General features: G+C 46.2%; 1 protein-coding gene across 1 annotated transcript; it reads left to right on the plus strand.

Moving 5' to 3' along the window:
• The first annotated feature begins 6123 nt into the window (after positions 1–6123).
• Positions 6124–10361, plus strand: RAP2B (RAP2B, member of RAS oncogene family). The gene has a single exon (XM_034064110.1). The coding sequence runs from the start codon at positions 6236–6238 to the stop codon at positions 6785–6787; it is 552 nt and encodes a 183-aa protein (XP_033920001.1). The 5' UTR covers positions 6124–6235; the 3' UTR covers positions 6788–10361.
• Positions 10362–11570: the final 1209 nt, after the last annotated feature.

Genomic DNA, 11570 nt, shown 5'->3' on the forward strand with positions numbered 1-11570 from the left:
AGGAGGGCCAAGAGACCCTGTTGGATAGATAAGGAGCTGCAGAGGAAAATTCAAAGGAAAAAAGAGGCTTATAAAAGGTGGAAACAAGGACAGGTGGCAACAAGGACAGGTGGCCTGGGATGAATACAGGGATGTTGTCTGGGAAGCTAGGGACCAGGTTACAAAAGCTAAGACCCAGTTAGGATTAAACTTGGCTAGGGATGTGAAAGATAACAGGAGGGATTCTGTAGGTACATTGTGAATAAAAGACAGACTAGGGACAATGTGGGCCCTCTCCAGAAGCTATCACATCACTCAAGCCTTGGAAGGGAAAAGCAGGGACTGTGAGAATCAAGACCTTAGGCGCACTGTAGGAGAGGATCTGGTTCGAGACTGTCTTAAGAACCTGAACGTGCACAGGTCCATGGGACCTGATGAAATCCATCTGCGGGTCCTGAAGGAGCTGGCGAATGAAGTTCCTAAGCTACTGTCCATCATATTTGAAAAATCATGGCAGTCAAGTGAAGTTCCTGAGGACTGGAAAAAGGGAAATATAACCCCCGTTTTCAGGAAGGGGAAAATGGATGGCCCAGGGAGTTACAGACCAGTCAGTCTCACCTCTGTGTCTGGCAAAATCTGGGAGCAGATTCTCCTGGAAGGCATGCTAAGGCACATGAAAAAGAGAAAGGTGCTTGGTGACAGCCAGCATGGCTTCACTAAGGGGAAATCCTGCCTGACCAATATGGTGGCCTTCTATGATGGGGCTACGGAACTGACAGACAGGGGTAGAGCAGTTGTCATCTACCTGGACTTGTGCAAATCATTCGACACTGTCCCACATGACATCCTTGTCTCTAAATTGGAGTGTCATCAATTTGATAGGTGGACCACTCGGTGGATAAAGAACTGGCTGGATGGCCACATGCAATGAGTTGTGGTCAATGGCTCAATGTCCAGCTGGAGACCAGTAATGAGTGGTGTTCCTCAGGGATCGGTGTTGGGACCGGTCTTGCTCAATATCTTTGTCGGTGACATGGACAGTGGGATTGAGTGCTCCCTCAGCAAATTTGCCGATGACACCAAGCTGTGTGGTTCAGCTGATATGCTGGAGGGAAGGAATGCCATTCAGAAGGACCTTGACACACTTGTGATGTGGGCTGATGCCAACCTCATGAAGTTTTACCATGACAAGTGCAAGGTCCTACACCTGGGACAGAGCAATCCCAGGCACAGCTACAGGTTGGGCAGAGAGGAGATTCAGAGCAGCCCTGTGGAGAAGGACTTGGGGGTGTTGGTCAATGAGAAAATGAGCATGAGCCGCCTTCAGTGTCCACTCACAGCCCAGAAAGCCAACCGTATCCTGGGCTGCATCAAAAGATGCTTGACCAGCAGGTCAAAGGAGGTGATCCTGCCCCTCTACTCTGCTCTCGTGAGACCTCACTTGGAGTATTGTGTGCAGTTCTGGTGCCCTCAATATAAAAAGGACATGGAACTGTTGGAACAAGTCCAGAGGAGGTCCATGAGGATGATCAGGGGACTGGAGCACTTCCCATATGAAGACAAGCTGAGAAAGTTGCGGCTGTTCAGCCTGGAGAAGAGAAGGCTGCGTGGAGACCTCATAGCAGCCTTCCAGTATCTGAAGGAGGCCTATAAGGATGCTGGGGAGGGACTGTAGCGATAGGACAAGGGGTAACGGGTTAAAACTTAAATAGGGGAAGTTTAGATTAGATATAAGATAGTTCTTTGTAAGAAAGTTCTTTATAAGATAGTTCTTTACAGTAAGGGTGGTGAGGCACTGGAATGTGTTGCCCAGGGAGGTTGTGAATGCTCTATCGCTGGCAGTGTTCAAGGCCAGGTTGGACGAAGCCTTGGGTGATAGGGTTTAGTGTGAAGTGTTCCTGCCCATGGCAGAGGGATTGGAACTAGATGATCTTAAGGTCCTTTCCAACCCTAACTGTTCTGTGATTCTAACCTGGACACAAAAACATACAGCTTTTTTTTGCACAGCTTTCTGGGCATTGCATGAGAGCAGAATACTTTATTACAGCAATGTATTTCATTACCTTCTGATCACTACTGAGGGTTACTGTTATGGGAGAAAAGGAGAATGAAGTAGGAGTAGATAGGCAGACAGAGATCTTTAACTCAGCTTGCCAGGATGTGGACAGATTTTCAAAAGTCAGTTGTTTCCAGTATTGCTCCTAAAAGGAGCTTATGCCCCTCACATAAATCTTTCTTGCTGATTTTTGGTTAAAGCTTGCCAGCAATTTTTTAGGCCCAGTGACTGAGTCTCTCCCTTGTGCAGTGATAAATGCACCACCACTATCCAACAGAAGCAACCCAAATTAAATAAAGTCATTGTTTCAGAACAAGAGACACACACTAAATCTTGTTATCAGACATTCACCGTAATGCAATTTTAGATCTAATATATGTTACTAATTTAAACTACACTTAAGTTTAATCTTTGCCTATAACAGGTGAAATGCATTTAAAAAAAAAAAAAAACACTATTTTGTAGTTCTATAATACTGACACTCGCACAGCCAAAAATAACTATAGCAGAAGCAGCTGATGAATTGACCTTTCTAAAGTATGCAAAAAAAAAAAAAATCTTTGGTCATATAAGTAGTTTTACTGAATGAGCAAGGTTAATCAACACAGCAAAAGCTAGTTCAGTTATATATGTAAATATTGTATGCAAACTGCTTAGTAACCAAATTTATGCTTTTCAGCTGACTTTTATTTTGACATTTTTAAATAGTATCAAATCATCTTGAAAGTGTTTTTAAAATATACTTATTTTGAAAATCCAATTAATGCAGCCAGCTGCCTGATAATTATATTTTGCCTAGATTCCACTGCATTGTAACATTTTCATGTTGCCTAAATAGAGCTTGTTTCAGGATAATTTTCATTTATTCCTGAATCTAAACCATGGTACCATCCATGAAATACAAGAACAAAATATAATGTGTGTGCTTCATAATTCAAAAATTAGGTGCTGGATACTCTTGTGATTTAACTTAAAGGTGTAAACCCTTAACCAGAGATTTTCAGCTGACAGGTCCCCTTAGCAGTCTGTAGCCATGCACAGAAAATTTATTTCTAACAAAACCAGACTCGCTTCCTTTAGCTACTTCCCACAGACTCCTTGCTGTTATTTCATGGACTCCAAATTTCTAAAAGCAGCACTGCAGACTAAGTTCCTAGATCTGGCTGGTAACAAGACAGATTAAATTAACATATGTAATAGAGGACGGGAACTTGAGAAATAATATGTCATATTTAAACTCAACAGCATAAAGGTCATTTGTTACTTTGAACACATTTCCTTCTTCAGAAAGAGCAGCAATTAATAGCACAGCGTGGTATGCAAAAAAAAAAAAAAAGAATTATTCTGTCACTGCAGAATAATACATGATTCAATGGTCAATTGGTATTAAATAGCCTGTCTTTAAACCAACAGTACAATTGTCTGGTCATTATATGGCTATTGCCACATAGGGGTAAGTGTAATGTAAGTAATTTACAAGTGGGTTTGCTATAGAGGTGATGAGGGTAAGGAAATCCACACTGTACCCAAAACCTTACTGCAGCATTAGCAAAGCACAGACCAAGAAAATAAAATATTTTTGCAGTGATACCATAGCTTTCACACAATTTTTATAGCTGGTTTTAAAGATAACTTGGCAAGCACTTGTTGGCTCATGACACGTTTTGGCTCACTTACATAAAGGTGGGAGTGCACTGTCAGGGGGTGATGTGCTAGCTCTGCCCCCAAATACTTCTAGAGGAGGGAATCAGAGGGGCAGAGAACTAAGAAACAGGAAAATGTGGGGAAAGGGCTCAGAATCCTCCTAGTGAGCTGTTACTTTGTTTCCAAATCCAGACATCTATGCATGTCTGTGCAGGAGCTGAGCAGTCAATGAGAGGTGAGTTATTGACAGAACTGGAGGTCATAGGTACCCACAGAAGTCTTTTTCACTTTTTGAAGAATGAAGGACTGTAGTACTGCCCTGGAAGAAAAGATGGCCTACAGTTTTATCACAAGTGAAGGGTTAATGAGGTTAGCAAGCAGAGTCTAGAACAGAGATAAGGCTGAATCCCACCCCTCAAGATTCAGTGTGAGCTGCAATATCTGATCAACATTCCAGATTGATCTGTTTAGCACCTTGAACTAGGTCAGGATCAGCCTGCAGCTGACAAATCTAGAAGATGAGAGAGAAGACGGTGCACGTAGGAGAAATCAGGCGGAGGCCTGACAGACCAGCATCCCAATGGGGACTCTCAACAGTTACAGGGCATAACTACACCTACAAACCGAACACAGAGAGGGATGGGTTTCAAATATGCGATAAGTTTAAGGAAGTTGTTTAAACTGTTGCCCACTTCACAGTAGGGTTGCTTGAACACAAGTTCAGTATTCCTCAGGAGTGGCTTCACTTGTGAAGCCTTACACAAACAGTAGGAGAGGATTTCAGCTAAGCTCCTGAGGACAGGATCACCAGAGATACGGTGCTCAGCAGAGGATCAGTGGAAACCCAGTACTCACCAGATGACCACGTGGATAACGTGCATCCAGATCCAACAGAGAGAATCCCCACAGTGAATTCTGGCAAAAATAATTATAGAAGTTGTCCTCTGCAAAAACGGTTCAGGAGTAACAGAATGTTGCTTACAAAACTTATTGCAACCCCCTCTGCCTACCACTGTCTGTTTCCCTAGTGTTTAAATTAGGTTTCCAAACAAGAAGGTGCACTAGAAAGGGCATACATGCCACAGCTACTTCCTTAAATACTGAGAGTATTAAAGAACCGAGCAGAATATAAAACCAAAGACTAGAGGGTGCCAAAATAGCTAATGATATTTTCTTGAAAGGAAAGTCTGATTGATAGGAAGTCCAACGAATGACTTCCACAAATAGTGGCAAGTAGCCAGTCCACGTGATTCAACGCTGCCAGGCTAAATTGTAGTTCGAGGTCCACGAAGCCCGAATTGCATCCACATTTCAGCTTGAAAGACCACCTGGTCCTGACTTCAGGTGGATGTGGAGAACACCAAAGCCTGGTAGGCCCCCCCCCCCCAGAGGCCGCCGCCAACCAGATTCCCTCCTAAGGCGGGTGGCCAGGAGACAACAGGCCGGTCAGCTCCGTCTGCCTCTCCCTAGGGGCCCCAGGGCTGAGAGCGCCTTTGCCACCGGGAACGGTTTTCCCTAGCAGGGAGTGGGCACCTTCAGCCGGGCAGAGAGCGGCTGGGGAGCCGAGAGGACTGCTCCAGAGCCCCAACACCGGCCAGGCCCTCCCGCACGGGGTGAGAGGGCGCTGCCGGCAGCCCGTCCGTGGCGGTGACCTGGCGGCCGGCGCAGCTCCTCTCACGCTGCCTTCGCGGGGGCCGGGTTGCCATTAAGCTCCAGGCTCCCGAGGCGACAGCCCGGAGGAACAGGAGGCGTCGGCAGCTGCTCTGGCGCCGGCTGCGAGAAGCGCCTCGCCCCCTGGCGAGGGTCGATAGGGCGGGAGAGACTGCAGAGAGAGGAGATAATCGGGCCGTGGTCCCCGCCGATAAGGGGGCAGGGGATCTGGCGCTGCCGGTCCCGCCGCTCTTCTCCCCTAGCTGGACAGGGCCAGCGCGGCTCCAACCGCGCCCCGCTCCTAAGGGAGCGCAGCCCCGCGCCCTAGAGGCCGGCGAGTAGCTGAGGGCACACGCGGCGCCGCGAGCCCGCCCCGCTGCGCCCGGGCGGCGATAGGGCCCGACGAGCAGGGCGGGGCGCTGCGCGCGCGGCTGCCCGCCGCCTGGAAGCCAATAGGGGCGGGCGGCAGCGGACCAGAGCCAATGGGCCGGACCGGAGCAGGGCGGGGCGCGATGGGCCGCGGCAGTACCGTCCCGCCGTAGGGCCGGGGTTGGTAGCGCCGGCGCACTGCCCCCCCCCCCCCTCCACCTCTAGCGGCGGTGGCGGCGGCAGCTGCCTCCCCCTGCGCAGGCGCCGCAGCCCGCACAGCCGCCGCTCGGGGCCCAGCACCCGCCCCCGGGGCGCGGCGCTGCCCAGCGACGGGGCTGGCCCGGAGCGGTTCCGTGAGGCGCGGCCACCCCTTCCCCGCCCCGGCGGGCCCTGCGCGGCTCCAGTTAGCGCCCGGCGGGGCGGGCGCGCCCCTCCCTCTCTTCTTCATTCCCTCCCTCCCTCTCTCCGCCCGCCGTGAGGGCGGGAGGGAAGTGGCAGCCCCGAGCGGGAGGCGAGGGAGGCGGCGCGCCGGGAGCCATGCGGGAGTACAAGGTGGTGGTGCTGGGCTCGGGCGGCGTGGGCAAGTCCGCCCTCACCGTCCAGTTCGTGACGGGTTCCTTCATCGAGAAGTATGACCCCACCATTGAGGACTTCTACCGCAAGGAGATCGAGGTGGACTCCTCGCCGTCGGTGCTGGAGATCTTGGACACGGCGGGCACCGAGCAGTTCGCCTCCATGCGGGACCTCTACATCAAGAACGGGCAGGGCTTCATCCTGGTATACAGTCTGGTGAACCAGCAAAGCTTCCAGGACATCAAGCCCATGCGGGACCAAATCATCCGAGTGAAGAGGTACGAGAGGGTGCCCATGATCCTGGTGGGCAACAAGGTGGACCTGGAGGGCGAGCGGGAGGTCTCCTTCGGGGAGGGCAAAGCCCTGGCCGAGGAGTGGAGCTGCCCCTTCATGGAAACCTCGGCCAAAAACAAAGCCTCGGTGGACGAGCTCTTCGCGGAGATCGTCAGGCAGATGAACTACGCCTCGCAGCCCAACGGGGACGAGCAGTGCTGCTCCTCCTGCGCCATCCTCTGAGGGCGGTGGCGGGCCGGGGCTCGGCGGGAGCGGAGCGGCAGCGGGAGCGGCCCCGCAGGCGGGCGCGCTGCCCTCGGCGGCCGCCGACACCGAACGCACTCAAAACAAACAAACAAAAAAAAAAAACCCGAAAAAAATCGTGTTGGAAATGTGGCTTTTTTTGGCGTGTACGTTTCGTCCAGTCCTGGTCGTGGCATATTTCCCGTCGGTGTCTCCGCGGCGTGCTGCCCCGCGCTGTGGCACCGGGAGGACGATGCCGGCGAAGAGCTGCTCCGGCCTGCGTGGGGAGCGGGACCAATGCGGACCCCCCTTTCCCTGCCCCGCCGGTGCGAGGATCGCTATGCAAAGTTGCAAAGTCGGGGATTGTGCCGGGGCGCCCAGCCCGGGGCGTTGCACGTCTGACCCGGGACGAACTCGGACCCTGCGGCAGGCCGGCGCGGGGTGCTGGGGAGCGCCTGCGACGAGTCGTGGGATACCTTCCTATTCTGTTTACCTGCTGTATCGGATGGGAGTTTGCAGGAAGAGTGGTAGCGTGTTGGGTTTTCTCTGGGTTTTGTTTTGTTTTTTAAAATCAGCTGTGAAAATGTTACAAATCTGCACAATTTTTTAGGTGTGCGTGTGTGTGTGATTTCGTTTTCATTTTAATTTTTCTTTTGGTGCGTGGGAGTGGTGTTTTTTGTGGTTTTTCTTCCGAGAGTTTTTCTTTTTAGGTTGGCAATAACTGATTTTGATGACTAGCTCTCTAAAGTGCAAAGACTTCCTATATGTGATGCAGGGCCAACAGCAACCCTGTGTCTATAGAGTGCCTTCAAAACTCAGCTGTTTCAGCCGGTGCCAACCTGTGAAAGCTCCACAGAATCCCATTATCTACTACTCCAAAAACTACTTAACAGTTTCCTTGCAGTAATCATACTGAACAAACCAGGACAAAAGGGCCTATTGTCAGTGGAATTTATTTCTTATTTCCATCTGAGCCTTTTAACTGTAATTTCCTTGTCTTGCAAGTTCGGGCTTCATTTACTTCAAATTTACAAGAATTTAGCCTTTTGTTTTTTTGGGGGGGAGGAGGGCTTTTTTGTTTTCCTTCTTCCCCCCCCCCCCCCCTTTGGTTTTGTTGTGGAATGTACCTCCAGCCAGCAAAGAAGGAAATCTTATCATTGTGATGTACCAAGAAAATTCTAACAACTGTCATTTTAATTCCAGACATGCATTCAGGAGATGTCTATCCATTTTAAGAATTTTAATACAGATGGTGTTTTTTAGAAAACAAATTTGTGCGCTTTTATGTATTACATGAAACACTAACTTTCACATAGCCTGTTAATCCTGGTTTGTATCTTAGTAGAAGTGAAAGGGGGGGAGGGGCTCGATTAGCTAAGGACATTGTTTAAAAAGAAAAAAGACCACAAAATTATTATTTTACCTAATATTACAGTTTTCCATTCATGTTTAGGTCCTGACCCTGTGTGATGGCAGCATATGAGTGGAAAGCTGTATCCAGTAGGCAGCTTTAGGAAGGTCGTATGATTTTAATGCTGAAGGCCTTATCAGATTAGGCCCTTATTCCTTACTGGGAACAGTGTTTATTGGGTAAAATTCTAAAGGTCAGTTATTTGTAAAATTTAAGCTTCTAATGTCTTTAAAATTATGCATCAGACCAATATATCTTTCCTGGTTTGCAGAGAGGTGGAAGGAGACCTGCACCTTCTGTAATTTGGAAGATCTAAGGAGTTCAAGTCCATTATCTTCCTCTCAGCCCCTTCTTTAAAGATCAGCGCACAAAACCTGCAAGTCTTTCTTTTTTCTTTATTTTTTAACCCCCTATCCCAAGAAGACTTGAAATTATCTTGCAACATTAAACCAAGTTGAGCAATGATGTGTGAAGGGTTTTTGTGAGGGGTTTTTAATCAGGCCAACTGAAAACTAACTGCCATGATTCCTGCTGTGAATCTGACTATTTCGATTTTAAGTAGGAAAACTTTTTGCTTCAGCACTGGAAGAACAGTGTTTAGTATTAGTTTAACTCTATGTATTGAAATCCCATGGGGGTCTCTTCTGAGCTCACATGAATTCCTCAGAACAGCAAGGATCTGTTCTGATACAGTTAGCCAGGTTGTGTCAGTCACTGATACAATAAAAGTTAAAAAGGGAATTGGAGGAGACAGTCTCTCAACTTCTGTTTGGGCCTTCATATGATAGACAGATTGAACCAGCCCCCCCTTTTTAAGTGAAAACTGAAAACCACTTTGCAGCTTATTTTCCAGAAATCTTTAAAAATTAGAAGCCAGCTCCTTGAAGACTTCCATTTTAGAATGCAGGGGGGTAATGCTTATTATTAGTAGGGGTTTCTTTTAACACAAATACTGCATTGAAAACTAAGAAAGCTCGACTGCCACCATGTCTGTAGTTTTAAAAGCTTCATGTCTGAAGTTAAAAAAAAAATGCCATAAATTTACATCTCAGCTACTGCTATGTTTCAATTTTGCCTTAAATTTAGTGGGATTACAGAATTTTAGAACCCAACAGGCCTTGGTCTAGATCAGTGTATTGAAAGCAACTTGTTCTGCTTAATAAAAACAGGTATTTATTCTGTTCTCCCCTACAGACAACAGATTCTTAATGTTTTCTAGTGTCTTCTGTTTCTCTACTGCCTGTTTTGTGACTGAAGAATAATGCTAAACTGGGTGTTTGTGGCACACAGCGGCACATAAAGTCCAGTTTTTCTCAGCCTAGCAGAGCAACTGAAGCCAGCCTAGTAAGTTGCAGGTTATGCTGGGCTTTTCTGTAGATACATTCTATTTCTTGCCAAAAAGGTGTGTTCATTAAACAGTGAAGCATTTAAGAAATCATGGCATGTGTCTAATCAGAATTTTGAATGTATTTAGGTGTTCAATGTTCTCTATGACTTGGTGAGGACAGTACAAAAAGTAAAGCTCAGTAGTCTGATCTTCCAAATACTCTGAAGTGGTTTGGTGCTTGTTAAACATAGGCCTTGTCTATAAAGTTGAAAAAAAGTAATACTGCTTTAACTTGACCGAATAATGAAAGCTATATTAGCTTCTACACTTGAGGAAAATGTTGTATCAATATGAAGGTACTCTATTCCTTTTCCCTGTGGGAATATGTTATATCCATGTCAATACAAAGGTGGTATATAGCTCTTTTCGAAGTGAGAATTGCAAATATTTAATTGATTTGGAAGAAAAAATACATTCCCAGGCAAAATACTTCCTGACAGTGCAGAAAATGTGTAAACAAGGCCTTAGTTTAAGGCTGGTCTTAGGGCTGCATTTTTTGCTGTACATAATGATTGTATTTTTTAAAATCCAAGCTTGTTCTATTGCAAGAAAGTGTGTCTTTGAAATCCTAGTCTCTGTGATTGTAACTGCAGTATTCTCGACCTCATTTTCAATACAAGTGTGGTTCTTATCGACATGATGCTCAGGCTTTATTAATGTTTATGGTTCTGGAGATGTTGAATTATGTGGCTGTGGGATTCCTGATGTCTGCTTCTCTCTAAAGAATGTACAGCAAGTTTTTTGGGCATTTTAAATAAAGGGCAGCTGGCTCTTTATAGCTTCTTCATTTGGATACTCATTGCGTGCAGGTGTTGTTCAGTACCAAATTTCATCAGGAATGACAAAATGCAGAAACTTCCATGTTCTTTAAGAATTTTCTACGAAAAGGAGTGGCATGCATATTCTTCTCCCATTCAGATCACTGGGCAACTCCAATGACTGTAAATGTAAAATGGTTGGAACTCTCCTGTTAGAAGCTATCTTACTCTCCAGGTTTGTATAGCAGGCAACCTAGATGCTCTTCTTTGTGGATCCTCAGTGTATCTTTAGGAACCACTGTTTGGAGTGCCCGTTCATGTTATGGTGAGATTTGAGACCATCTTTGGTCATCATGTGCATATGTATATGTATGCATAGCAGATACTTAGTTTAAACAGTTGAAGATATTCAAGTAAGTTACAGTGTTGAGAAATGTGTGTTACTGTTGTGGGTGTGTTGGGTTTAATTTCCTTTTGTTGGTTTGTTTTTTAATTTGAGTAGACTAAAGATTTTTTAGTCTGTCATCAAGAATCTCACTGTATTTCCCAAGTAAGAATTACTCTCTGTGTGTGCATCTATTCTGACTTCACTGGGGTTGGAACCAAAGTTCTTGCCTATACCACAGATGATCTCAACCTCAGTGATCTCAACTCTGTGTGTAGTCAGTATCACACACAAGAAAACGCCCAATGAAACCTGAACTGTTTCATTGATAAAGGGCTAGAGCAGACAGATTTACATGCAGAAAGCTTAAGAACAGCCATCAAAATTTCCCTATGTTAATTTTTTTCAAAAACTGACTGCTCTAATACACATCAGTTGCTGCTCTACTACAGTTGGTGCTAGAGCACAGTGATTCAGTAGATGATACATTGCGAATAAAAGAAATACTAGATGTAAATCCTTAATCTGCAACATCTAACAAGCTTTTAGATCCTATATAGAGCACTGCAAATTAGAAGTCAGTTTACCAGAATCTGTAGGTTGTTCAAATAAGTCTTAAAGTATTGGAAACAGCTGCTCTGTAATGACTTTATTTTGCAAGTCCCTGGGTCTTTTGGGCATTTGGGCAAAGAAGAGATTTGATCAAGAATACATAGCTTTGTTTTGATAATCCTCAACAGAGATATTTTTAGCAAAAGGGTGTCTGACATGTAACTTTAGCATTAATGACTTAAAATTCTGCAAAGTTCTTTAAGGGAACCTTATGGAAAGTGCATAGTTAA

The sequence above is a fragment of the Melopsittacus undulatus genome, chromosome 6, assembly GCF_012275295.1.
Source record: "Melopsittacus undulatus isolate bMelUnd1 chromosome 6, bMelUnd1.mat.Z, whole genome shotgun sequence".
In the NCBI taxonomy this organism is placed as follows: domain Eukaryota; kingdom Metazoa; phylum Chordata; class Aves; order Psittaciformes; family Psittaculidae; genus Melopsittacus; species Melopsittacus undulatus.

Bases quoted from the DNA above. Each gene is read 5' to 3' on its own strand.
- RAP2B (XM_034064110.1), top strand. From the start codon at position 6,236: ATGCGGGAGTACAAGGTGGTGGTGCTGGGCTCGGGCGGCGTGGGCAAG.